Source organism: Zeus faber (genome assembly GCF_960531495.2).
Source record: "Zeus faber genome assembly, chromosome: 4".
Taxonomy (NCBI): domain Eukaryota; kingdom Metazoa; phylum Chordata; class Actinopteri; order Zeiformes; family Zeidae; genus Zeus; species Zeus faber.
This window is the reverse complement of record NC_137191.1, coordinates 34,692,852-34,719,561: the sequence shown is the minus strand read 5'-3', so window position 1 is coordinate 34,719,561 and position 26,710 is coordinate 34,692,852. Positions and strand designations below refer to the sequence as shown.

At 43.3% G+C, this 26,710-nt stretch overlaps 1 protein-coding gene across 1 annotated transcript; it reads right to left on the bottom strand.

Annotated features, from left to right (window-relative positions):
* Positions 1–16,152: 16,152 nt before the first annotated feature.
* LOC307229563 (axonemal dynein light intermediate polypeptide 1-like) lies at positions 16,153–26,222 on the bottom strand (the record flags this gene model as incomplete). The annotated part of the gene is made up of 5 exons (XM_079999563.1): positions 16,153–16,188; positions 16,675–16,839; positions 18,354–18,532; positions 24,516–24,685; positions 26,080–26,222. 5 exons carry the CDS (start codon positions 26,220–26,222, stop codon positions 16,153–16,155), a joined length of 693 nt encoding a protein of 230 aa, XP_079855689.1.
* Between the last annotated feature and the right edge of the window lie 488 nt (positions 26,223–26,710).

The window sequence follows — 26,710 nt, the reverse complement described above, 5'->3', positions numbered from 1 at the left end:
CGTAACACAACTTTAGGAGTTGGTCAAATTTATTGTCAGGCAGAATCAAAAAGTGCAGCAGGCTCAGTTCACGAAGTCTGAGCCTGGGCCTCAGGAGCCGAGCTCAAACAAGTCTGAGCCCAGCCAGCCCACCTGTTTGCTGGTGGCTTGTTACGTCAGCTTTATGTGATGCTTTCTTCCCATGCATCTCTCATTTCTTAATGCCCCAAGTTTCTCACTCGAGCGTTTTCTTGCACAAGGTGCAGCAGGCTTTAAATTTGTTCTTTCAACAAGCCCGATCCCTCCATTTTAAGACCTGTCAAAAGCGTATTATGACAAATCAAGGCAATTTAAGGCCAACAATTCAAATAACTGGATTTTAGAATTTAAGAGTTTTTAAGGACCCACAGAAACCCTAACAGAGGAAAATAGTCACTATCACATGTAATTAGTGCAGATGTGCAATGAGGGATGGGGTGGAAAACAAACAACTTTAATGACTAATAAAATAACTGACTCTTTCAACTGATACAAATTTAAAAAATGAAGGCTTTTATATCCAGAGATCCATTCTAATACTAATTTAAAACATAACACATTCCTCAGATAGACACTGGACTCCAGGTACAACATGAATTCCTGAAACGTCATATTGGCTGTAGTTGTTACAACTAATCAATGGAGGACAGACTCTTCCTATTTGAATACTAAGTCTAGACAACAATCTTACTTTATACAAGATGTATCAGTGAATGAATTTGTCTGTCATTTACACCCACTGCTTTATGGCTCACTTATATTAAATTTAACAGCATAACAGGCTGGTTTGACGTGGTCTAATCATTGCGGAAAATGAGAATCCTATTTCTGACTGATTCCACAAAAATGCAAAAGGTTTTACAAATCTAAAACACGTTCCAGGGTCCCAGCCCAATCTGCAATCAATCATGGATGAGCCTGAGCCCTTGGCTTCCTCACTGGTCAACAGTGGATGCTGAAGTATGAAATCTGTCAAGGGCCTCAGGGATTCCTGGCAACAGAGGCAGAGGAAACTGTATAAATAGAAAAAAGAAACTTTTGCTTGACAGATTGTCATGTCAGACCTCTGGGCTGACACCAGGGTATGCGGTTCCTTGGCATAGCTGTCGGGGATCCTATGGAGCTCCTTATTTGAGTCGGGGCCACCGAAAGCTTTCCTAAACGGGACAAAAACACAACAGTCTCTCAGTCAAAGCCATCCCACTGGCAACGGGAGCGACAGAGCTTGAGAAAGAAGCTTCATGAATCCTACTCTTATATACAGAGTCGGTACGTCACGCGTCCCAGCGACCGCATATCTGACGTCTCCTTATAGGGCTTCCCAGCTTGTTGTAAATTAAATTATATAATAATTAAATAATTTGGAGGCTTGTCAGTTGCTGGGTAGGAATTGTACTTGGCATGACAGTAATGTGATATTGAGCGGCCCAAACTGTGTTGCCCCAAAATAATTAGAACTGATTGAAATGAAAGTGAATCAGATAAGGATCTCTTAACAAAGGATTCTAACTTTAAATCATCCAATATATGTTTTAGTATGTGTTTAAGATTATTAACCACACATGTTTAAGATTATTCAACTATCTTTGACATTATTTGTGTGACCCACCACAGCAAAACCCACTGTCTTGCGCATTCCTAAAATCGCCAGGAGCAGCTAAATGGGTTGGGGAAAAAAACCTTTATCGAAGGAAAATTCGATTTTTCCAGATTTGTGTTCCTTTGTGCTTTTTTTTTTATTATTATTATTATTTTTTTTTTATATATATTCTCTACGTATTTTCAAAACCTTGTGTGATTTATAAATAGTAGATACATTTTAAACCGTGGAGTAAAATACTCCTGTTAAATGACATGGGGAAGCACAGTTCACTTATCGAGACGCTGAACAACGCAGATTGATGGCTTCCTAAAGCGACTGTCCAGGTGAACATTCCTCCATATTCCATGTGATGTGAAGTCACAATGTGAAACCGTTTTGATCGAGTTCAACCTTTAAATATTACTACTTTAACACACGCCTGGATCCATTGCTGTGAAAGGAAGAAGAAAAAACATGCTGACGTCACTTAATCACTTTTGTAAACATTGTTAAAGGGCAGAACAAGGATTTTTCGGTCTCACTTCTCTGTGAAGTGTTATCTCCGTGTTGTTTTGGATTGGGAGATGTGGGTGGAGGAAGCTCTGAATCATATCTCGGACCTTAATCTGACCAGTGCCATAGATCCAAGTCAGTGTAAGCAGCTCGTGCTGGACTACATCCTCCGTGATGATAGTCAGTTCTCCAACACCGAAGCTGAGAACGGCAAAGCTGCTGAATCTGAGGGGATCTCAACGTGAATGTGACAATGAAACGGAATATTTTCAAGAACCACCGGAGGAGACCGACAATATGTCCGTTGTTATTACAATGGAAGAAGTTGATGAAGTAATTTAGTCCATTGAGGTTGGTGAGGCAGATTATGACCAACTAGCAATGGACAAGATTCTCAAGTTTACCTGCAAATGCAGCGAGGGGCGAAAAGAAAATGGCAGGCTCGACCAGGAATCATGTACAAAGATGCTGGATCCTGATTTTATCCATCGATCACGCTACATGAAAGCAGCCTTAACAAAGCAGGAAAAAGACATGTTTATCATGGGACAGCTGTTCTGCAATCAGAGACGCGGTGAAATGACTTCAGACAACAAGAGAACGTCAACCAAAAGAAAGGACCCAGTGCTCTGTGGATGGTTTCGTTACACGTTTCTCTTCATTCACGTGTAATTATCATTTTACCACAACACTACCATTCTGTTATAGGCCGTGAGCCTACATCTGTAGCTAACATATCGATGTGCATATTTTCCGATAAATTTAATGTGTTTTCGCAATTTTATTAACAAAATTGACAATGACCGCAGCAGTGCAATCCACTGACACATGAATGAGAATGGCATCATGGCTTGTGTAAGAAAGAGAGGTCCGTGGGAAAACAAGCAATTTCTCCAGCACAAGGAAACCCAAAAAGGCGTGACCTTCATCGCAACTATGCTGAAGACCATGCTGTCGTGTTGCCGGGATGCCATCCGAATCAGAAAAACTAAGCTGGAAAGCTGTTGCCATCCTGTGACACAAAGGCATCTGGGTGGCGTGACTACACGAAAGCACTAATCCCTACAGGTAGGTTGAGTTGCCCCTAGATCTATAGTTAGATAGGTCACCCTACTCACACAGAGATATGTCCCAAAGTAATGTCTATTTTTCATTTATTTTTTATTCATCTTTTAGAGCAGAGTACAGTGCAGCTTTCGTCATTCAGAGACATCTTGTCTAAAATGCTGCCTCACATCAAAAGCTGCAAATCCATGTCTGATCTATGTCGGCATGGTATGGATTTTTTTCCTCTAAAACTGCATTTTGTTTTCTCCCATCAAATGCTTTTTGTCCTCAGCTGGAAACAAAAGTGTAGCCCGTTATTGTATGTTGTAATAGTAGCTTTTACTGTTCTTTTCAAGGTCTACAGAAGTGCTAATCTGCCAGAGGCTGTGAAATGTGGCAAGTTGAGGAAGCAGGAGCAACACTCGGAGAGGGAGGTGTACAACTCTATGATCAAGGACTCCAAGTGCACCTGTGAGCGCCTCAACCTCTCTTTGGGTGGTCAGGTTCAACCTGCAAGCAACCACATAAGAGAAGCATTACGGTTTTTACTTTGATTCAACAGGTTAGTACATTGTCTAAAGAAATTATGTAAACTTTTGGCTATTCATCGTGGAGAGAGTTACTTGAAAGGGGTTGACAAAAGTCTACAGCAGAAATGAAATATGGGTTGATCAACTATTAACATTCTGAGGCGAAAGGCAGTTAATGGTGCTAGGTACCCCACATGCCCACTACATTCCAACGCCTGATAGATCAAACACTGCTTTTGCCCTTTTGACGATTTTTTTATTTGTTTATTTTTAACCTGTGCTGTCAGCATGCTGGGCATATGAGTATTTGTAACCTGCATTGCCTTTTTATTAATTCTTAAATCATTAAGAACTGCTGCAATAACTCTGTCCTGTGGACGAGCTGTAGATGGACGACCTGTATTCAAGATTCAAGATTCAAGATTTTTATTTGTCACATACATATACATACTTCCATACATATATGCAGTGAAATGTAATGCAACGCACCCGGTGATAGCACACAATAAGTCCTAGGAAAAAGTACAAAAAATAAAATAAAATAAAAAGTAGAAAATTCCTTTCTAATAGACCGACTGACTCCTAAAACGTAATACAGTAAGTGGAATACTTATAGAATAAGATAAAAAATATATAGAATAAAATACAATAAAAAATAAATTGAAATAAAATGGAATAGGTTGAAGGAATATGGCTATGTATATACAGATATGTGCATTTATGTGCATTTAAAGTGGCATGTGAATTAAAGTGGCATGTGAATGTGAATAGTGTGAGGTAGTGTTTGGGATAATACAGCACAGTATACAACAGTACGGCGCAGCAATACGGCATCACGAACAACCCTGAACAGTGATACAGTATGCGGTACAGTATGCTACATACAGTACAGTAGGTAGTGGAGCCTAGTGCATGGCTCAGTTAGGACCCCTGGTGAGGTCAGCGTTGACAGTTCTGATGGCTTGAGGGAAGAAACTCCGTCTCAGTCTCTCTGTTCTCGCTGCGTGACTGCGGAGGCGCTTGCCTGACCGCAGCAGCTGAAACAGTCCGTTTTTGGGGTGATGAGGATCCTTCATGATCCTACGGGCTCTGCTACTACACCTCCTGGTGTATAACTCCTGCAAGGGGGGGAGGGTAGTTCCAGTGGTACGTTCAGCTGAACGCACCACCCTCTGCAGGGCCCGCCTGTCCTGGGCAGTACAGTTCCCAAACCAGGCAGTGATGTTGCCTGTCAGGATGCTCTCCACTGCTCCAGAGTAGAAGGACTTGAGGATCCTCACCGAGACCCGGAATTTCCTCAGCTGCCTGAGGTGGTAGAGACGCTGCCTCGCCTTTCTCACCAGAGTGTCTGTATGAACAGTCCATGTTAAGTCCTCTGTGATGTGGACTCCCAGATATCTGAAGCTGCTCACCCTATCGACAGAAGTCCCATTAATCCACAAGGGCGCGTGCGTCCTCGATTGTGATCCACGCCTAAAGTCCACAATCAGCTCCTTGGTTTTGCTGACGTTCAGGTGGAGGCTGTTGTCCTGGCACCAGAGTGACAGGTCAGCCACCTCCTCGCGGTAGGCCTTCTCATCGCAGTCGGTGATCAGGCCCACGACCACGGTGTCGTCAGCAAACTTGATGATGGTGTTGGAGCTGGACCTGGCCACACAGTCATGTGTGTACAGGGAGTACAGTAGGGGGCTGAGGACGCAGCCCTGGGGGGATCCTGTATTCAGGGTGAGGGAGCTTGACATGTACTTCCCCACCTTGACCACCTGGGGGCGGCCTGTGAGGAAGTCCAGGATCCAGGTGCACAGCGGAGCATTCAATCCTAGCTCCAACAACTTGACAGCCAGTCTGGTGGGAACTATGGTGTTGAAAGCTGAACTATAATCAATGAACAGCATTCTCACATAGGCCCCCTTCCGGCCATCCAGGTGCGTGAGCGTGGTGTGCAGTACCTGGGAGACCGCGTCATCCGTGGATCTGTTCTGCCGGTACGCGAACTGCAACGGGTCCAAGGTGCGGGGGAGGGAGGCGCAGATGTAATCCTTAATCAGCCTCTCGAAACACTTCATGACCACCGAGGTGAGGGCCACCGGACGGTAGTCATTCAGGCAGGTTGGAGAGGCGATCTTCGGGACAGGAACGACGGTGGACCTCTTGAAACAGGATGGGACCACTGATTCAGCCAGGGAGATGTTGAATATTGTGGTGAACACCGGAGCTAGCTGGTTAGCACAGGTCTTCAGTACTCGTCCAGATATGCCATCTGGACCCGCAGCTTTCCTGGTGTTCACCCGCATCAAAGCCCTCCTGACCTCGTGCACGGACACTGAGAGTGCGCGCTCGTCCCCAGCGGTGTAGCTCCAATTAGCCGGCGAGCTAGCGGTGCTGCTGCCAGACTCGAACCGCGCATAAAAGGAGTTCAGTTGGTTGGCCAGGGAGGCGTCCGCACTCGTGGCTGGGGAGGAGCTGCTCTTGTAGTTAGTTATTGTTCGCAGCCCCTCCCACAAGCGTCTTGTGTCCCCCCGCTCCATCTGCAGCTCCACGGTGTCTCTGTACGTCCGTTTAGCGTCCCTCACCGCCCTCCGCAGATTGTACGACGCCGCTTTGTAATTGTCCATGTTACCAGATACAAGTCCGTCGTTGTAAGCGGCCGTGCGCGCATTCAGAGCGCAGCGGATGGATTTATCAACCCATGGTTTCTGGTTTGGAAATATCCGAACTTTCACCGTGGAAACGATTTCATCCGCGAGCGTAGCCACAAAACTCACTACAACCTCCGTAAACTCGCTGACGTCACTTGAACTCGCTTGGAACACGTCCCAGTCTACGTCAGTCAGAGCGTCCTGAAGCGCAGCCTCTGATTGGTCCGTCCACCGCTTCACTTCCCTCGTCATCACCAGATCCCGCGCGATCAGAGGCCTGTAAACAGGAAGCAGCGAGATCGCGGCGTGATCTGATTTCCCGAAAGCAGGAAGCGACACGGGCTTGTATCCGTTCTTGTAAGGAGTGTAACAATGGTCCAGAGTTCTGTCTCCCCTGGTGGCACACGTGATGTGTTGGTGGAAATTCGGCAGAACTTTTTTCAGGTTGGCCCTGTTAAAGTCCCCAGTCACCACCACAGCCGCGTCGGGATGTCTGTTCTGAAATCCGCACAACACATCGTACAGAACCGACAGAGCTGCGTCGGTGTCCGCTTGAGGTGGGATATAAACGGCTGTAATGATGACTGTGCTGAATTCCCGGGGGAGATAAAATGGACGGCATAGTATGGTCAGCTGTTCCAGGTTCGGCGAGCAGGAGTGGGAGAGGAATTTGGTGTTGTTGGCGTTACACCAGCGGTTGTTTACCATTAGGCAGACGCCTCCACCTTTGGATTTCCCCGACTCTCCCGTTCTGTCGCCGCGGAACACGGAGAAGGCCTCGGCTGGACGTATGGCTTCATCCGGCACCAGTGGGTTCAGCCATGTTTCCGTCAGGCAGAGGACGCAACAGTTCCTCGTCTCGCTGGAATTGAATCCTCGCTCGAAGTTCATCCATCTTGTTCTCCAGGGACTGGACGTTAGCAAGAAGGATGCTTGGCAGAGGTGGACGGTAAGGTTGCGTCCTCATTCTGACCCGAATGCCGCCTCGTTTACCTCGGTGCTTCCTCCGTGGGCCGGCTCGTGGAACAGCGACTCCATTTTTGTTGTTGTTGCGAGTGTTCCCGCGTAGGATTTCCGCCGGCCACTCTGCTCCCACGGATAAAAAGTCCCAAAGTTGTTCGTTTAGGGAAATTTTTATATCCATGAGTGCATCGCGGCCGTATGAGTTAATTGTTGATGTTTTTCTGGCGAACATTGTGATAAAAAAAGGAAAAAAAATACTAAAGAGTAAGAAAGTAACCGGAGCGCCGGCGCAGGCGACCGCTAGGGGCGGCGCCACTATCGCCTACTGTAGAATGTTACAAGAGAAGTTTTTGGTTACAGAGAACCACCACCAACTATTCATCATGTTTGGGTCTATAAACAACAGATCACTGCTCCAAGAGGGGGAGATTCACCATGGTGCGACAAATAAACATTGAAACAAACATTTACACAAAAACAAACACTTGAAGACGGGGTGTACATTTATTGAAAACAGTTCATTTAGGTCCAGGAAAACTGAAACTACAACTGGTCACGTGGCCTCTTCCTGTCATAGTAATGGCAGTAAATGAGCGAGGAAAGGAGAGGGATGCAACCAGGAGGATGCTGGGGTGCACTCAAAGCAGGTGTGTGTGTGTGTGTGTGTGTCACAATCTATCAGAGAAGCTGTGAAGATCTGGCCTCAGTTCTCAGCTCCCACTCCTCCATTCTGAGAGAGCTGGACCTGAGCAACAATGATCTGCAGGATTCAGGAGTGAAGCTGCTCTCTGCTGGACTGGGGAGTCCACACTGTGCTCTGGAAACACTCAGGTCAGTGTTCCTCAACCTCTGAAACCAACTGGGATCAGGAATGGACTTCAAATAATCACACATTTGCATTAAAACTCATGTTAACAACATGTAAAAGCATGTTTTATGGTATTAATCAAAATCAGAATGAGTGTATTCCACCAAGTAGATTAACATGTGACCCACCGCAGCAAAACCCGCTGTCTCACGCATTTCTAAAATCGCCAGGAGCAGCCAAAAAAGTTTTCAAAACAGAGTTTGATTTAAAAATCAAATGTTAAAACTGTGGAGTTAAATATTCCTGTTTGATTACATGGGGAAACGCTAATCACTCTCTGTGCGCTCTAGCGCTGAACAACGCCGATCGATCGTTTCCTTTAAAGTGAGCGTCCAGGTGAAGATCATTCCTCCATGTTCCATGTGACGTGAAACAATGGTTTCACAATGTGTAACCATTTTGATAAGAGTTCAACCCCTTAAATCGTACTTTCTCACACACATGGAGACATCGTTGTGGAGTGGGCGTGTACCAATGTGTACCATCGAGTAACAAGACGAGGATCCGGTTTCACTTGTCTGTGAAAACTTTGATTTTCTTCAACAAAACACAAGGTGAACACCTCTGTGTGTTCTGTTCTGATCCTTGGAGAGGAGACAATAGACAGATTTTGAAGGTTCAGTCCAATTAATTTTCTCTGTGACTTAAGATGAGATAAAATAAAGATAAAGGTACTTTTATTCTACTTGTACTTTTATTAAGGTACTGTTAATCCCCAAAGGGAAATTACACTGTTGCAGCAGCAATGACATACATGACAAAACACACATAATTATCAAAAACACACATTGTTTTTCAATCAATGACTATATATATATATATACACACACACACACACACACACACACACACACACACACACACACACACACACACACACGTATATATATATACACACACACACACATTCATATGTGTATTTCCACATACATGTAAAAGAACTTCATAAATATAATATGGAAAAAATAATGATACAAATAGAATAAAATAGAATTCAGCTTAGTGAAGGGTAAAGCTTAAAAGTGGAAGTTAAATGTAAATGTAAACCTCGTGCACTTGTTCCCTTTGCTCTGATAACAATGATTTCCTCTGGATTCATCATCTGTTTGAAACTCCTACCTGTTCTCAGTGGAGGGGCGGTCATCTTTGAATTGACGAGGATGTTGCATTGCCCCGTCACTCTCCTGCCCTCACGACGCGTATGTGTCTAAATGAAGCAAAATCAAGATTCACTGCCTTACAAATACTGGAGTTTGATGCAACTACCTGGCTGGTTCTATGCATTGTCTGTGCTTAAGTTCTTCCCCATCCAATCAGCATTATGACATTGTGAGGCTGTGACATCACAATCAACATTATGACATTGTGACGCTGTGACATCACAAATCGCCAATAGGACAAACGCTACATTTGGGGAAGGCAGCATTGTGGCATGTCCATCCATCCGCCTCGCTATTGCCCTTGAGGAAGCAGAATCTGTAATTGTATTTGTTGAGGCACAAGAGTTACGACGACATATTAACAACTTATTTGCAGATTGATTGATCGTTAATCTGCATCCACAGTTTCACACCGCTACCAAAACAAACATCCAAAGTCCAAGACATTATACATAAGCCAATGTATTTATTTGTATTTAAGTATTTATTCTAAACATAATTATATATGTATATTGTATATAACCTTTGGAATTGGCTTTCTTTGACACTTTGACCTTTTGATCTTTCTTGACCTTTGCTTGGAGAAGCCGGTTCCCCTGGGGAGCAGCAGGCGGACAGCGTTGTGGATCTCCCTGGAAGTGATTCTGGAGCGCTTGATGTAGTGAGCCAGGAGAGGGGCCGCACCGCTGACGCGCTCAAAGATGAGGTTGTACACGAAGATGGTGTAGTTCTCCTTCCTGCTCTTCCTGTGCTTCTTGCCGCCCATGGTGGCGGTCTTGGACGCCAGTTGACCTACCGTGTCTGCAAAGTTGAAATGAAATAAAGGTTTGTGGTTTATGAGCCTTACTAACGCTAGCCCTGGGTCAACACATTTTACATCTAGTGATCCCATGTGCTACATGTGGGGATAAAAATCACACTTCCACACCAAATGGTTTTGGTGTGGAACATGCCCACAACCGTTGTTTCCCGGTTTGTCGTTCCCGTTCCCTGGCGGCTCCAGAGGCGACTGTTGACCGAGACACCGCACCGAGGAGGGGAGGAGCCTCTCCGCTCGGGACCCGCCCCCCTGCTCCTCACATTGGTCTCACCGTGCCTCGTTTTAAATGTGCTCGTGGACGGGAGCTCCAAGATGCGAAGCGGCGCCGACATGACCGGAACGACTGAGCCCATGGGCGAGGAGCAACTGGAGTGGACACTCCGCTGTACCGACGCCGTAGGCATGCAGTCTGCGCAGATTTAATAATATTGCCGCGCGTCACATAAATCACTCATCTCATGAAACAATTGACCTCGATAAAGCATTGCGCAATCTTCGCTCACCTTAAATTGCCTCCAAACAGCCATTTTCATTCTTTTACTCTCTTTTCGGGCTCTGTTCCTCTGTGCGCCCCCTGCAGTCGGGGCGCACGGGGAGCCGTGTTCGCACAGATAAAATATGTCTGTGACTCCCCTTCTTTGTAATTCCCCGGTGAAATGTTGACCCTGCGCATTTTTTAAGATTCTACTTGTTTCATCTTGTTGTTGTAACAGACACACTGACTGAAAATAAGAAATAAAGAAGAAAAAAAAAAAAAAAAGGAAACGACTGTTTGAGACTTTCAGGTCAACTGAGAGGTTTTCTACGGGCGGTTGGACTCGCTGACTTTCCAAAGGCAGCCGTAAACAATTCAATAGGGAATTATAAATGAGGGGAAACATGTACAGGGGCGCAGACGCGGCTCTCCTTGCTCCCCGATTGCTGGGCCCCGTCGCTCCAAATAAAACCGCTAGAGCAGCGTGGTAACGGGGAACCGAGGAACGGGGCACAGCGCGTGGACTCGGTCAGATTATTTTCAGAGAGTTTTCCCATGACACACGTGTTGCACAAGCGGACGCAAAATAAAATAGCCAACGTCTAAAAACATCTGGGGCTGCAACTCCGGTGCAACCATCGGACCATGCCGGAACACCGTGTGCTCCTGCACCTGCTCCCTCGCTACAACGACCAAACAGTCTCCAAGTTTTAAATTTGAGCATCAGGTGCGATATTCCACAGAAGGCTCTTCTACCGGGTCCTGCAGCCGGAGTTTTGCACAGCAGACATGCGCAGTCTATTCTATCGATACTGAGGCTCGTCATTGAATATCCAACCTTTTAAAATGTCTGGTGTTACCGATTAAAACCGGTGTCGTCAACGGGTTTATTAACCTCTAGAAGAAACTACTCGTTGCGGCATCCCTACATCACCTCTGCCTTCCCTTCATCAGCCACTGCTGCTGCTTCCCCCATCTTCAGTTCTGGATACTGACACTCCCTCCTGGTTCCACTCGTGCTCCTATTCATGCTCCAAACATCTCCCACAGGTGTTGATCCACAAATTTGGCCTTTACAGAAGCCGGCCTGGTACCTGTGGTGTCCGACTCGGCCATGACCTCGGGCAGATCGTCCGTCCTCCGGTAGGTCAGAATCACAGTCTGGTGGAACGGAGAGGTGGGGGTCGGGGGGGGGTCTCCATTATGGTTTGCTGTGGCTGGGGTTTGGATGTAGCGGTACTTTCAACACACTACTGAGCCGACCTGGAGCTCTTAACTTTAAAACTCTGTCCCTTCTACCGCCCTTGGGAATTCAGATCCGCCATCATCACACTCACATCACTCTACATTTTTGCAGTCTGCGTTCACCCTCAGGCAGATACAATGTGCGCTAGAGGACTTATACAGAGTAGTAATGGACTAGAGCGGTGGGTCTCAAACTTTTTTTGTAGTTTACCCCCTCCATGATTTTTTTCTTAGCTGAGTACCCATTTCACTGGTATTGATAAAAACAACAAAAGAAAACCCAACATTTATACTGTATCTGTGTTGTATGTGTTTTTATTAAATCTTTTTACATATAACCATTATTTTTCTGAACATTTGTTGCAGTTCTGCCTGCCACACAACACCCGCTGTGACGCTTTCAGGGCCCTACGGCAGTGAGACACGAAAGACGATGGGTTGTAGACGCCAGTGTATTGTAGAGAGGAGGCTCGGTGGAACGGGCCAGGAGCAGATGGAACATGTCATGACAGGGCTCCTCTCCTGAGTGAGTGTGGGGATGGGGGTTTTAACCTGCCGCTCACGAGACCAAACAACGAGCAACAGGCATGCAGCCACCCTAACCCAATCACCTGGATCCAGGTGAGGTGTGGCTGCTCAAACCATCCCATCCCCACACCATACATTTTTTTATTTTTTATTTTTTTTTGGAGTACCCCCTGCAGTACTACTGGAAGTATGAGTACTCCCATTTGAGAAAAACTGGACTAGAGAACGTTCACTCTGAGGCAGCTGCTACCATTGTTGGCAACTTCAGCATGGCTTATATGGGATAAGTTTTGACTAAATATCACCAGCACATTAACCCCCCCACCCGTGGTGATCAGACTATTGACCGTTATAAAGGTGGAGGTACACTGAAGAAGGAGGAGAGCTTTCTGACGTTTAAAACGACGTGTCCAGAACAAGATAACACGCTGTGATCTGGGTTCTTGCAGCGTTCTCCCCGGAAAACTTTTTTCCTCTCTCTCGTTCTGAGACCCCCCCCCTTGTTGTGACTGGTCCAAATATCGCTACGTCGGGGCAGGGGACCCACTTCAACCTCCATTTCCTTACTGTGCGGCAGCAGTGCCACCGTTTCTACCGCACATGTTTATTTCAAACTGTGTGTGTGTGTGTGTGTGTGTGTGTGTGTGTGTTCAGGCGGTGCCAGGTTTTGGTCTTGACGGACTGGATCCTTTTGCTGGATGGAAGTCTCACACACACTAAATATTTTGTGATCTTTCTTGTTCCAATGTTCAACCAGCAGCATTCTTTCAAACACACTCAAATTCGCGCTTCACAATTTAGATTTTATTTCTACTTCTTCTTTCTCTCTCTCTTGTTTCCCACTTGTGCTGTTCATTGATTACAGTTCAGCTTTCAACACCATAGTCCCCACCAGACTGGCTGTCAAGCTGGGGGAGCTAGGACTGAATACTCCGCTGTGTGCCTGGATCCTGGACTTCCTCCCAGTCCGGCCCCAGGTGGTTACGGTGGGGAGGCACATGTCAAGCTCCCTCACCCTGAATACAGGATCCCCCCGGGGCTGCGTCCTCAGCCCCCTACTGTACTCCCTGTACACACATGACTGTGTGGCCAGGTCCAGCTCCAACACCATCATCAAGTTTGCTGACGACACCGTTGTCGTGGGCCTGATCACCGACTGCGATGAGAAGGCGGAGGTGGCTGACCTGTCACTCTGGTGCCAGGACAACAGCCTCCACCTGAACGTCAGCAAAACTATGGAGCTGATTGAGGACTTTAGGCGTGAATTACAACCGAGGACGCACGCGCCCTTGGTGATTAATGGGACTTCTGTCGATAGGGTGAGCAGCTTCAAGTACCTGGGAGTCCACATCACAGAGGACTTTACATGCACTTTAAAAACAGACACTGGTGAGGAAGGCGAGGCAGCGTCTTTACCACCTCAGGCAGCTGAGGAAATTCAGGGTCTCGGTGAGGATCCTCAAGTCCTTCTACTGTGGAGCAGTGGAGAGCATCCTGACAGGCAACATCACTGTCTGGTTTGGGAACTGTACTGCTCAGGACAGGAGGGCCCTGCAGAGGGTGCTGCGTTCAACGTACCACTGGAACTACCCTCCCCTCCCTGAAGGACTTATACACCAGGAGGTGTAGTAGCAGAGCTGCAGCATCATGAAGGATCCTCATCACCCCAACAACGGACTGTTCCAACTGCTGCGGTGGAGCAAGCGCCTCCACAGTCACACAGCGAGAACAGAGACTGAGACGGAGTTTCTACATCAAGACATAAGAAGTGTCAACGCTGACCTCACCAGGGGTCGTCACTGCCTTACTGTACTGTATGCAGCATACTGTACCGCATACTGTGTCACTGTTCAGGGTTGTTCGTGATGCCGTATTGCTGCGCCGTGCTGTTGTATACTGTGCATCTCACAACAACTACCTCACTTTATTCACATGCCACTTTAATGCACATATCTGTATATACATAATTGCCTATTCCATATACATAAGTCTATCTCATATACATAAGTCTATTCCCTCTTATGTATTCCATTTGATTTTATATTCAAGATTTTTTTTTTTTTTTTATTTGTCACATACATATACATACTTCCATACATATATGCGATGAGAAGGCCTACCGCGAGGAGGTGGCTGACCTGTCACTCTGGTGCCAGGACAACAGCCTACACCTGAACGTCAGCAAAACCAAGGAGCTGATTATATTATTCTAAGTATTCGACTTACTGTATTACGTTTTAGGAATCAGTTAGTTGGTCTTGTAGAAAGAAATTTTCCTAGAACATGTGTGTAATCACCGGGTGCGTTGCATTACATTTCACTGCATATATGTAGGAAAGTATGTATATGTATGTCACGAATAAACTTCTTGAAAATTGATGTTGAATCTTGTGCTGGTGTGTGCTGCCGCCGCACGACAACTTCCCTCCGGGGACGAACAAACAACCAGGACTGAGACGTACGGTGGAAATAAACTCTATATTCATTCATAAAACAAAAATTCACATTTTGTATCAAAGGAGCTTCACAACAAAAAGTGGAAGAAGCAAACGCTGTGAAACGTAGAACAAGAACATCTCACGAGGAAGGGATTCACGAAAGCCTTCAGGTACACATTTCCAACCTCCTGTAATAAGGTATAAACTCCTTCTGGGGCGTGTGAAACATATATAAGGGATACGGTTTGACCATCCCATCATCGTTACTTACCCAGTGCGGCAACAGCAAAAAAGATGGAAATGACATTTTCAATTGAATTCAAGTCATGGACTCTCTCGTACAGCATTGCATCGGAATTTGTTTTGAGTGAAAGCAGAACTAGATGTTTGTTCAGATCATCCCATGTGATCGGTGCTGGAGCAACGTCCCAGAACAACAACATGTACATGTGTTGTATGATGAACGACTGTCCTCCACGCAGAGCCCTGCGAGGCTCCACTGGTGGACAAACCCATTCACTGCAGTGATTGGAACGCGAAGCACAACAAAACATGAATCCTGCGGCTGGGTGAAAAAATAAACAAAACACAATTGAATAGAATTAAAAATTATAAAAATAAAAACAAAACACATCACTTTAGGACGTAAATGGCTTTGACTTCTACCGCAACCTTAACGCTTCATTCGTGTTTGGGATTCGGTTGATTTGATTTGGAATGAGTGTTGCTCGGCCTGGATGGAGACTGACGTGTCGGCCGGACATTTAAGGACGACGTCCTCTTTTCACCACAGATGATACGATTTTAAACATCTGAATGGCCTTCATTCACTAGTTATCTATCCTACATTCATTTGACTCAACGGGCGGCATCGCACTCCAGATATAAAGTAGATCTTGTTTATTATGATACATAGTACTGTTGGTGGAGCTGGATAAACTCCCGTTTAGATTTGGTGGAAGTGACGTCACACGGGCGGGGCGCCGTGTGTTGGATGTTGAAGTGACAACTCAGCATCTTATCCTTCCTTGGACTCTGATGCACTTCTACCCGCATGGACGTCCCCCGCAGAGGAAAAGAAAAGCCATTTCACCCCTGAGTTATTCACGCCATTTTCTGTTGAATTTTGCGGCATCTTTTTTTTTTAAATTGTCACGTCGTAAAAAGAAACCTTAAAAAAAAAAAGAAATTACAAGAAAAAGAAAAATGTTTCATCAAGAAAAAACAAAGGAAACAACGATAGTGACAAGGCGATAACTTGCTGTGTCAACTACAAATCTGTCTTGACATTGTATTGTGAAGCAGCGTTTTCCTTTGGCGTGGAGGTTAATTCTTGGGGCCAAACACTCCTTCCAGCTGGGCCTGGAAAGAGAAGCAGAGAAAAGGTGCAAGATGAGAACTCAATTCTAAAATGATAATGATTAGAATAAGCCCTGCTTTAAAGGCGCAGTGTGTAGAATGTAGGGGCATCTAGGGCTGAGGTTGCAGATCGGCATCAACTGGAATATTCTACAAAATATTCCATCAATTGTACCCGCTGAACCTTTAAGCGCCATTTGTATCTTAGGTTCATCTTTCTGGTGCAAGGGTCGTTTCAGAAGTTATTCCCTAGGACCCAATATTTAGTTTTTGGAAAACATTACATTACATTACATTGATCAGACGCTTTTATCCAAAGCGACTTACAATTCTTCAAACACCGACGGACGCAGCCATCAGGAGCAATTAGGGGTTAAGTGTCTTGCTCAAGGACACTACAGCATGCTAGCAGGAGGAGCCTGGGATCCAACCAGCAACCTTTAGATTACTAGACTAACGGTTGCTGGTTCGAAAACAAACGCCGCTCACCTTGAGCTGCTGGTTGGTTCTCTTCAGGAACTGGATCTCGTCCACGTGCCTCTTCTCGTCCACCTGCCGCCGCTCCGCCTCCCTCTTCTCGATGGTCTCGCATTTGGACTTCAGCTCGCTCAGCTGCTTCTCCAGCTCCCACTTCTCGTCCTCCAGCTCGGAAATCTGCGGACAGAACGACGGTTCAAGACTCAAGATTCAAGAGGTTTATTCGTCACATACATATACACACTTTCATTCTTATACACTTTCATACATATACATACTTTCATACATATATGCAGTGAAATTTCAATGCAAGGCATCCGGTGATTACACACAATATGTTCTAGACTGAAGTAGCTACCGAAAAATCACTTCACTAACTCTCTTCCTAAAACGTAATGCAGTAAGTAGAATAATAAAATTAGAACTCAAGGGTAATGCAAGGTGGTGGTACAAAATTGAATAAAGGGAATAGACTTATGTATATGGGATAGGCTATTTATGTTGATACAGATATTTATAAGATAAGTGAGGTAGTGTTTGTCAGATGCACAGTATACAACGGCACGGCGCAGCAATACGGTAACACCGAACAAGCCTGAACAGTGACAGTATGCGGTACAGTATGCAGTACAGTATGCTACATACAGTACAGTAGGTAGTGGAGCCTGTGTGTGTGTCTCAGTGAGGACCCCTGGTGAGTTCAACATTGACACTTCTTATGTCTTGATGTAGAAACTCCGTCTCAGTCTCTGTTCTCGCTGCGTGGCTGTGGAGGCTCTTGCTCCACCACAGCAGCTGGAACAGTCCGTTGTTGGGGTGATGAGGATCCTTCATGATGCTGCAGCTCTGCTACTACACCTCCTGGTGTATAAGTCCTGCAGGGAGAGGAGGGTTGTTCCAGTGGTACGTTCAGCTGAACGCACCACCCTCTGCAGGGCCCTCCTGTCCTGAGCAGTACAGTTCCCAAACCAGGCAGTGATGTTGCCTGTCAGGATGCTCTCCACTGCTCCACAGTAGAAGGACTTGAGGATCCTCACCGAGACCTCGAATGTCCTCAGCTGCCTGAGGTGGTAAAGACGCTGCCTCGCCTTCCTCACCAGAGTGACGGTGGAACACTCCCGGCGCCGGTCGAGCCGCCTTCCTCGACCGGTGCCTCCACATTGAGGCTTTTAAGGGGAGCACAGCTCTCTAGGCGCCTGAACGGCCGGATCACTAGCCGCGCCAGACTCGCCAGCCATTCGTCTAAACGGCTGATTTAGAGACAGACTGTTTGGTAGGGAGCGCACGTTATGTCATTGGACTGTTTTTTTTTTCCCCCTGAGCACGTGTCTGTTTCCGTGTTTATTCGTCGCGCAGGTGGTGAAGCCTGATGACGTCACAGGTTCAAGAAGGAAAGACAAACTTTCCATCAGGTGACAAGATGGAGAGATGTTTTTTTGGGCGGCCGAAAGAACTTTGACGTGGCGTATCAAAGGTTATTATTATTATTTTTATAATTTTTTTATAATAATAATAATTATTATTATTATAAAATCATCATTATTATATTTTTGTTTTATATATTATTTTTGAAATTATTATTTATTTATTTTTTTTTATTATTATTATCATAATTTTATTATTATCATCTATCATCATAATTTTATTATTATCATCATCATCATCATCATCATCATTATTATTATTATTACCCTGTGCTCCATGTCCGACTTGCCCTGCTCCGCCTGCAGCGCCTTCCTCATCCCGAAGGCGATGCTGCTCTCGTACAGCGTCTGGTAGGCGGCGATGGTCATGCAGATCTCATCTCGGACCCGCAGCAGCAGCAGCCCGCGCTCGGCACAGTTGATGGTCACCTGTCGGATCAGCTCGTCTGGGGCGAGCCAGAGAAGACGGTGGGAGTTAGACTCAGTGCAAGTCACGCCAGGTTGAGTGAACCCGGCACAGTGTCAGAGGGCTCCACGAGCTCCACCTTCCTCATAGAAAGCATCATTATCATCATCATCGTCATCATCGTCCCCCGGTCTTCACCCCGTCCGGCCAGGGAACAACTCCCAGAAAAGCCCTGAGGAGGGAACAGGGAGGAAACCTTGAGAAGGGACAGCAGGAGGCCTCCCTCTTCCAGGACGAGCGGGCTGCAGTGGCAAGGCCGAGTGGGCGACACTTATCTCTCAATGTAGCGTGTCTGCCCTTCCATCATGTGGACAACAGTTCATCCCATCTACTTGACACTTGGAGGGTGTGTTGCTGGGCGACCAAAGCGCCACATATGGAATGTGAATAAACTGGGCTGGGCTCGACTCCAAAAGAGTCTATACTAGTACTATACACTAGTACATACACTGTATACACTATTTATACTATATACACTGTATATACTATATATTCCAGCCACGCCCCCTTACCGTGAACTAACAGGGTCCTCGCTTATCGACCAACTGGCTTAACAACCTGGTTGTAGGAATGGAACGAGTTATTTCTAAACACAGCCGTGCCAAGCAGGAGTGGAGGCGCGAGGAAAGTCTTACATGTGGAACGGGCAGTCACCAGTTAATAATATGATGTTATAATATTATATAATGATATCATTTCATATAATGTTGTAAGATGATATAATGTTATAATATAATTTTATAATATAATATAATATTGTAATATAATATTATGTTGTATTATAATATGTTTTAATATATCATGTTGTAATATAATATAATGTTGCAATATGTTATAATATAATGTTGTAATATAATATAATGTTGTAATATAATGTTGTAATATAATATAATGTTGTAATGTAATATAATGTAGTAATATAATATAATGTTGTAATGTAATATAATGTTGTAATATAATATAATGTTGTAATATAATGTAGTAATATAATATAATGTTGTAATGCAATATAATGTTGTAATATAATATAATGTTGTAATGTAATATAATGTTGTAATATATAATGTTGTAATATAATATAATGTTATAATGTTGTAATATAATATAATGTTGTAATATAATATGTTGTAATATAATATAATGTTATAATATAATGTTGTAATTTAATATAATGTTGTAATATAATATAATGTTATAATATAATGTTGTAATGTAATATAATGTTGTAATGTAATATAATGTTGTAATGTAATATAATGTTATAATATAATGTTGTAATATAATATAATGTTATAATATAATGTTGTAATATAATATAATGTTATAATATAATGTTGTAACATAATATAATGTTGTAATATAATATAATGTTATAATATAATGTTGTAATATAATATAATGTTATAATATAATGTTGTAATATAATATGTTGTAATGTAATATAATGTTGTAATATAATATAATGTTGTAATATAATATAATGTTATAATATAATGTTGTAATATAATATAATGTTGTAATATAATATGTTGTAATATAATATAATGTTATAATATAATGTTGTAATATAATATAATGTTATAATATAATATAATGTTGTAATATAATATAATGTTGTAATATAATATAATGTTATAATATAATGTTGTAATATAATATAATGTTGTAATATATGTTGTAATATAATATAATGTTATAATATAATATGTTGTAATATAATATAATGTTATAATATAATGTTGTAATATAATATAATGTTGTAATATAATATGTTGTAATATAATATAATGTTATAATATAATGTTGTAATATAATATAATGTTATAATATAATGTTGTAATATAATATAATGTTGTAATATAATATGTTGTAATATAATATAATGTTGTAATATAATATAATGTTGTAATATAATATAATGTTGTAATATAATATAATGTTATAATATAATGTTGTAATATAATATAATGTTGTAATATAATATAATATGTTAATGTGCTTCTTCGCTCCAAAGCGCCGCAGCCCAAGTCAGAATGAAATCTCAGAGCGTTGAGTGTCGACTGTTCCCGGGTTGAAAGTGAAAAGGAGAGATGACAAAAAGGAGGCCGTTTCATATACAGTGGGGAGAACAAGTATTTGATACACTACAGATTTTGCAGGTTTTCCCACTTACAAAGCATGTAGAGGTCTGTCATTTTTATCATAGGCACACTTCAACTGTGAGACACTGAATCTAAAAACAAAATCCAGAAAATCACATTGTATGATTTAAGTAATTCATTTGCATTTTATTGCATGAAATAAATATTTGATACATCAGAAAAACAGAACCTAATATTTGGTACAGAAACCTTTGTTTGCAAATACAGAGATCAGACGTTTCCTGTAGTTCTTAACCAGGGTTGCACACACTGCAGCAGGGATTTTGGTCCACTCCTCCACACAGATCTTCTCCAGATCCTTCAGGTTTGGGGGCTGTCGCTGGGCAACACAGACTTTCAACTCCCTCCAAAGATTTTCTATTGGGTTCAGGTCTGGAAACTGGCTCGGCCACTCCAGGACCTTGAGATGCTTCTTGCGGAGCCACTCCTTCGTTGCCCTGGCTGTGTGTTTCGGGTCGTTGTCATGCTGGAAGACCCGGCCACGCCCCATCTTCAATGCTCTTATTGAGGGAAGGAGGTTGTCGGCCAAGATCTCACCATACATGGCCCCATGCATCCTCCCCTCGACACGGTGCAGTCGTCCGGTCCCCTTTGCAGAAAAGCATCCCCAAAAATGATGTTTCACCTCAGTGCTTCACGGTTGGGATGGTGTTCTTGGAGTTGTACTCATCTTCTTCCTCTAAACATGGTGAGTTTGAACCAAAAAGCTCTATTTTGGTCTCATCAGACCACATGACCTTCTCTTCTCTCGTTCCTCCTCTGGATCATCCAGATGGTCATTGGCAAACTTCAGACGGGCCTGGACGTGCGCTGGCTTGAGCAGAGGGACCCTGCGTGCGCTGCAGGGTTTCAATCCATGAGGGTGTAGTGTGTTACTTATGGTTTTCTTTGATACTGTGGTCCCAGCTCTCTTCAGGTCATTGTCCAGGTCCTGCCGTGTTGTTCTGGGCTGATCCCTCCATTTCTTATGATCATTGAGGCTCCAGGAGGTGAGATCTTGCACGGAGCCCCAGACCGAGGGAGGTTGACTGTCATCTTGAACTTCTTCCATTTTCTAATAATTGCGCCAACAGTTGTTGCCTTTGCACCAAGCTGCTTGCCTCCTGCCCTGTAGCCCATCACAGCCCTGTGCAGGTCTACAATCTTGTCCCTGATGTCCTTAGACAGCTATCTGGTCTTGCCCATTGTGGAGAGGTTGGAGTCTGATTGATTGATTGAGTGTGGACAGGTGTCTTTTATACAGTTAACAAGTTCAAAGAGGTACAGTTAATACAGGTAATGAGTGGAGAATGGGAGGGCTTCTTAAAGAAAAACGAACAGGTCTGTGAGAGCTGGAATTATTACTGGTTGGTAGGTGATCCAATACTTATTCCATGCAATAAAATGCAAATTAATTTTAAAAATGTTACAATGTGATTTTCTGGATTTTTGTTTTGGATTCCGTCTTTCACAGTTGAAGTGTACCTATGATAAAAATGACAGACCTCTACATGCCTTGTAAGTAGGAAAACCTGCAAAATCAGCAGTGTATCAAATGCTTGTTCTCCCCACTGTATATTTTTAAAGAAATCATCTTGTGAAATGTTTATTTAAAGTTTCTAAATGGAATGGGATAATAGCTTGTTCAAAATAATACCATTTGTTCACATTTTAATCTATTGTCATTTGTTTTCAACCCTGTTAGTTTGCCTACGACACATTTCTTATTTGTTCTTTGTGTCGTACCAGTTTAGGAGACGTCATTCCACTACAATTTGAAGCAAATATTGTAAATCCTACTGCCAACACCTTTATCTTTCAGCAAATAACGGCGGAGTCATCTTGATACTTCTACTGATACTACTGATCGGACGTCATGCAGTTTAATACTGAGTAGAACATTGAATGGAGGACATTTAGCTTCCATACCATGTTGTTCCTTATGTGTAAATCCATCTTTCTGCTTCCCTTTGAGCTTCATTTTGATATTTTTTATACATTTGATCAGCAGGTTTAGTGTACAGTGGGGCAAAAAAGTATTTAGTCAACCACCAATTGTGCAAGTTCTCCCACTTAAAAAGACGAGAGGGGCCTGTTATTTTCATCATAGGTTCACCTCAACTATGAGAGACAAAATGAGAAAAAAAAAATCCAGAAGATCACGTTGTCTGATTTTTTAAAGAATTTATTTTCAAATTATGGTGGAAATTAAGTATTTGGTCAATAACAAAAGTTCATCTCAATACTTTGTTATATACCCTTTGTTTGCAATGACAGAGGTCAAACGTTTTCTGTAAGTCTTCACAAGGTTTTCACACACTGTTGCTGGTATTTTGGCCCATTCCTCCATGCAGATCTACTCAAGAGCAGTGATGTTTTGGGGCTGTCGCTGAGCAACACGGACTTTCAACTCCCTCCAAAGATTTTCTATGGGGTTGAGATCTGGAGACTGGCTAGGCCACTCCAGGACCTTGAAATGCTTCTTACGAAGCCACTCCTTCGTTGCCCGGGCGGTGTGTTTAGGATCATTGTCATGCTGAAAGACCCAGCCACGTTTCATCTTCAATGCCCTTGCTGATGGAAGGAGGTTTTCACTCAAAATCTCACAATACATGGCCCCATTCATTCTTTCCTTTACACGGATCAGTCGTCCTGGTCCCTTTGCAGAAAAACAGCCCCAAAGCATGATGTTTCCACCCCCATGCTTCACAGTAGGTATGGTGTTCTTTGGATGCAACTCAGCTTTCTTTCTCCTCCAAACACGACAAGTTGAGTTTTTACCAAAAAGTTCTATTTTGGTTTCATCTGACCATATGACATTCTCCCAGTCCTCTTCTGGATCATCCAAATGCTCTCTAGCAAACTTCAGACGGGCCTGGACATGTACTGGCTTAAGCAGGGGGACACGTCTGGCACTGCAGGATTTGAGTCCCTGGCGGCGTAGTGTGTTACTGATGGTAGCCTTTGTTACTTTGGTCCCAGCTCTCTGCAGGTCATTCACTAGGTCCCCCCGTGTGGTTCTGGGATGTTTGCTCACCGTTCTTGTGATCATTTTGACCCCACGGGGTGAGATCTTGCGTGGAGCCCCAGATGGAGGGAGATTATCAGTGGTCTTGTATGTCTTCCATTTTCTAATAATTGCTCCCACAGTTGATTTCTTCACAACAAGCTGCTTACCTATTGCAGATTCAGTCTTCCCAGCCTGGTGCAGGTCTACAATTTTGTTTCTGGTGTCCTTTGACAGCTCTTTGGTCTTGGCCATAGTGGAGTTTGGAGTGTGACTGTTTGAGGTTGTGGACAGGTGTCTTTTATACTGATAACGAGTTCAAACAGGTGCATTAATACAGGTAACGAGTGGAGGACAGAGGAGCCTCTTAAAGAAAAAGTTACAGGTCTGTGAAAGCCAGAAATCTTGCTTGTTTGTAGGTGACCAAATACTTATTTTACTGAGGAATTTACCAATTAATTCATTCAAAATCCTACAATGTGATTTCCTGGATTCTTTCCCCCCATTCTGTCTCTCATAGTCGAAGTGTAGCTATGATGAAAATAACAGGCCTCTCTCATCTTTTTAAATGGGAGAACTTGCACAATTGGTGGCTGACTAAATACTTTTTTGCTCCACTGTATATTGTCATATTTTAGTGTACAGTTAACCGTTAGCTGTCATTGTATATTTGCGAATGTTTCTATATATTGCCATTTTCTTTTTTATATTTAGATTCCATTGCATTATTATTATACTTCTTATTATGATTATTATTATTATCTTTGCATATTTCTCATGTGAGGTATCCATCGGATATAGCGCCTCCTCCTCACCTAAGCACTGCGAGTAGAGCTCCCTGCGGACGGGGCAGATTCCCGTCACACTGGCCTGTCTCTGCTGCAGCAGCAGGTCCAGCTCCTCCTGCAGGTGGACCACGTCCATCCTGGTGGACGGGGCGCTGGACACCTGCTGCACCCACAGCTGGGTGCCATCCACCCATTCCCTGGAAGAGCAGCAACTTATTCGCTTCAATGATAATTGGTTATGAGGATAAATGGACAGATAGACATTGTATTGATCCTTGGAGGGAATTTCAGGGACACAGCAGCTCATAAAAAATTGGGAAGAAGAAGAATAAGAAGAAGAAGAAGAAGATGATAATAAGAATACAAGGGGGAAAAAAAGAGTACGTCAGTACGTCATAAACCTGGGAATTGCATGAAAATCTGTGAAATACACAGTCAAGGATGAACTTGATGGTAGAAAACAATGGAATGTCCAGTAAACAATAACAATGAAACTAACCATGAACCGAAGATGGACAATAGAAAATACAATTGTTATAATAACCTACTGATGGACAATACGTGTAAACCCAGCATTAACCAAAACAACCAAAGAAGATAGAAATCAATGAGAAGAAAGAAAAGTCAGAAGGGGAGTGATAATTATAATGCCAGGTGATTTCTGTTGCAATTGTGAAAGTGTGTGTGTGTGTGTGTGTGTGGTTAGGAGACAATGGAGGATCCTTTGTAGGACCCAGGACAGTGCATGTTGCCTCAGAGCTAGGAGACAGAATATGTTTAAATATCTGGACACGTGTCTCCATGACGATAGGGTTTCTCTGCCACGTCCTGTTCTTCCATGAGAAACCTCTTGGACAAAATGTTGCCACAAAAAGTGGAATATTTCATAAACCATAGATAGATTTATTCATCTCCAGTGGGAAATTAGTGTCAAAGATGTGCAAAAAACATATATAATAATAAATAATAATAATAACAATAATACATATATAGGTTTATAAATAAATGAACGATAACTAATATAACTTATCAAGCAATGGAATAAAAATGTAAAAAAAGTAAATGGCAATATGTGGAAAAATGTGACAAAACAGTAAACTGTTATCTGTTCAAAATCATATATAACAATATACACTGAACCTAGTGATAAATTAAAAAAATAAATAGAAACTTCTTAAAGAAATTACCTGAAAAATGTGATTATATTCAATAACTAATGAAGTACACCTAAAAGAGAACTAGAAAGATGAACCTAAAGATAATACATTAATGGTAATTGAATTTAATAAACCCAACAGTAAACATGAAATTCAACCCTGAAATCATTTAGTCAAAATAAAAATACAAATAAAATCAATTAATTTAAAAAGATAGAAAAATGAACCTAGAAATGTAACGGTAAAACATACACCTCTGCATCAACAAATCCACATCGTGGAAGTTGGAACCAGCCTGCGATTCCAGATCATGTTGACGGGACAATGTGCGGTCAGCCGCTCATTATCGCAAAATAACCCCCGGGCGGAGCGAGGGCCCCGGGGAGCTACCGCCGGTTCGGACCCGAACCTGTGGTCGTTGTGATGTGCGATACCTGGGCGGAAGGATGGAGTTGAGGATCTCCTGCTCCTGCTGCCTGCTGCACTCCGACGCAGGGGCCTTGTTTCTGGGAGGAGGAGGAACGGGACCCGTGGGCTGCTGGAAGCTCACCTTCACGGGCCGGTCCTGCACAGCCATTAAAACCCATTCTCTATCTCTCTCTCTCATTTGCTTTCAACATGGCTTTTAGAAACATGCCTCCATCTTTTGTTGAGCTTCCTACACTGTACGAAACAGAGGCACTTGAAGTTACCTTCTGCCAACTTACAATGTCACATTCATTTTCAAGAGCTTTGTCCTTTTATTAGATTCAGGTTTTGTTTTTTTTTGTTTGTTTTTTGTTTTTTTTTAAAGAGGGTCTAAATATGGAATTCTTTTCTTCCAAAATCTCCCCCCACCCCCACCCCCACCCCCCTCGCACACAAACACATACATTTGAAGAAAGACAAACAGGTAGACGTTTTGGAGACTGAGTGAACGAGTTGGTAAAACCCACATCATGTCATGTTAACAACTGAGTGTGAAAAACCAAAACTGCTGCAAAACCTGAAGAAATCCATTTGATCACCTGATCTGGCAAAAAGTGTTGAGTTCACATGATTTATTTGGGAGTTTTACCTTGGGTG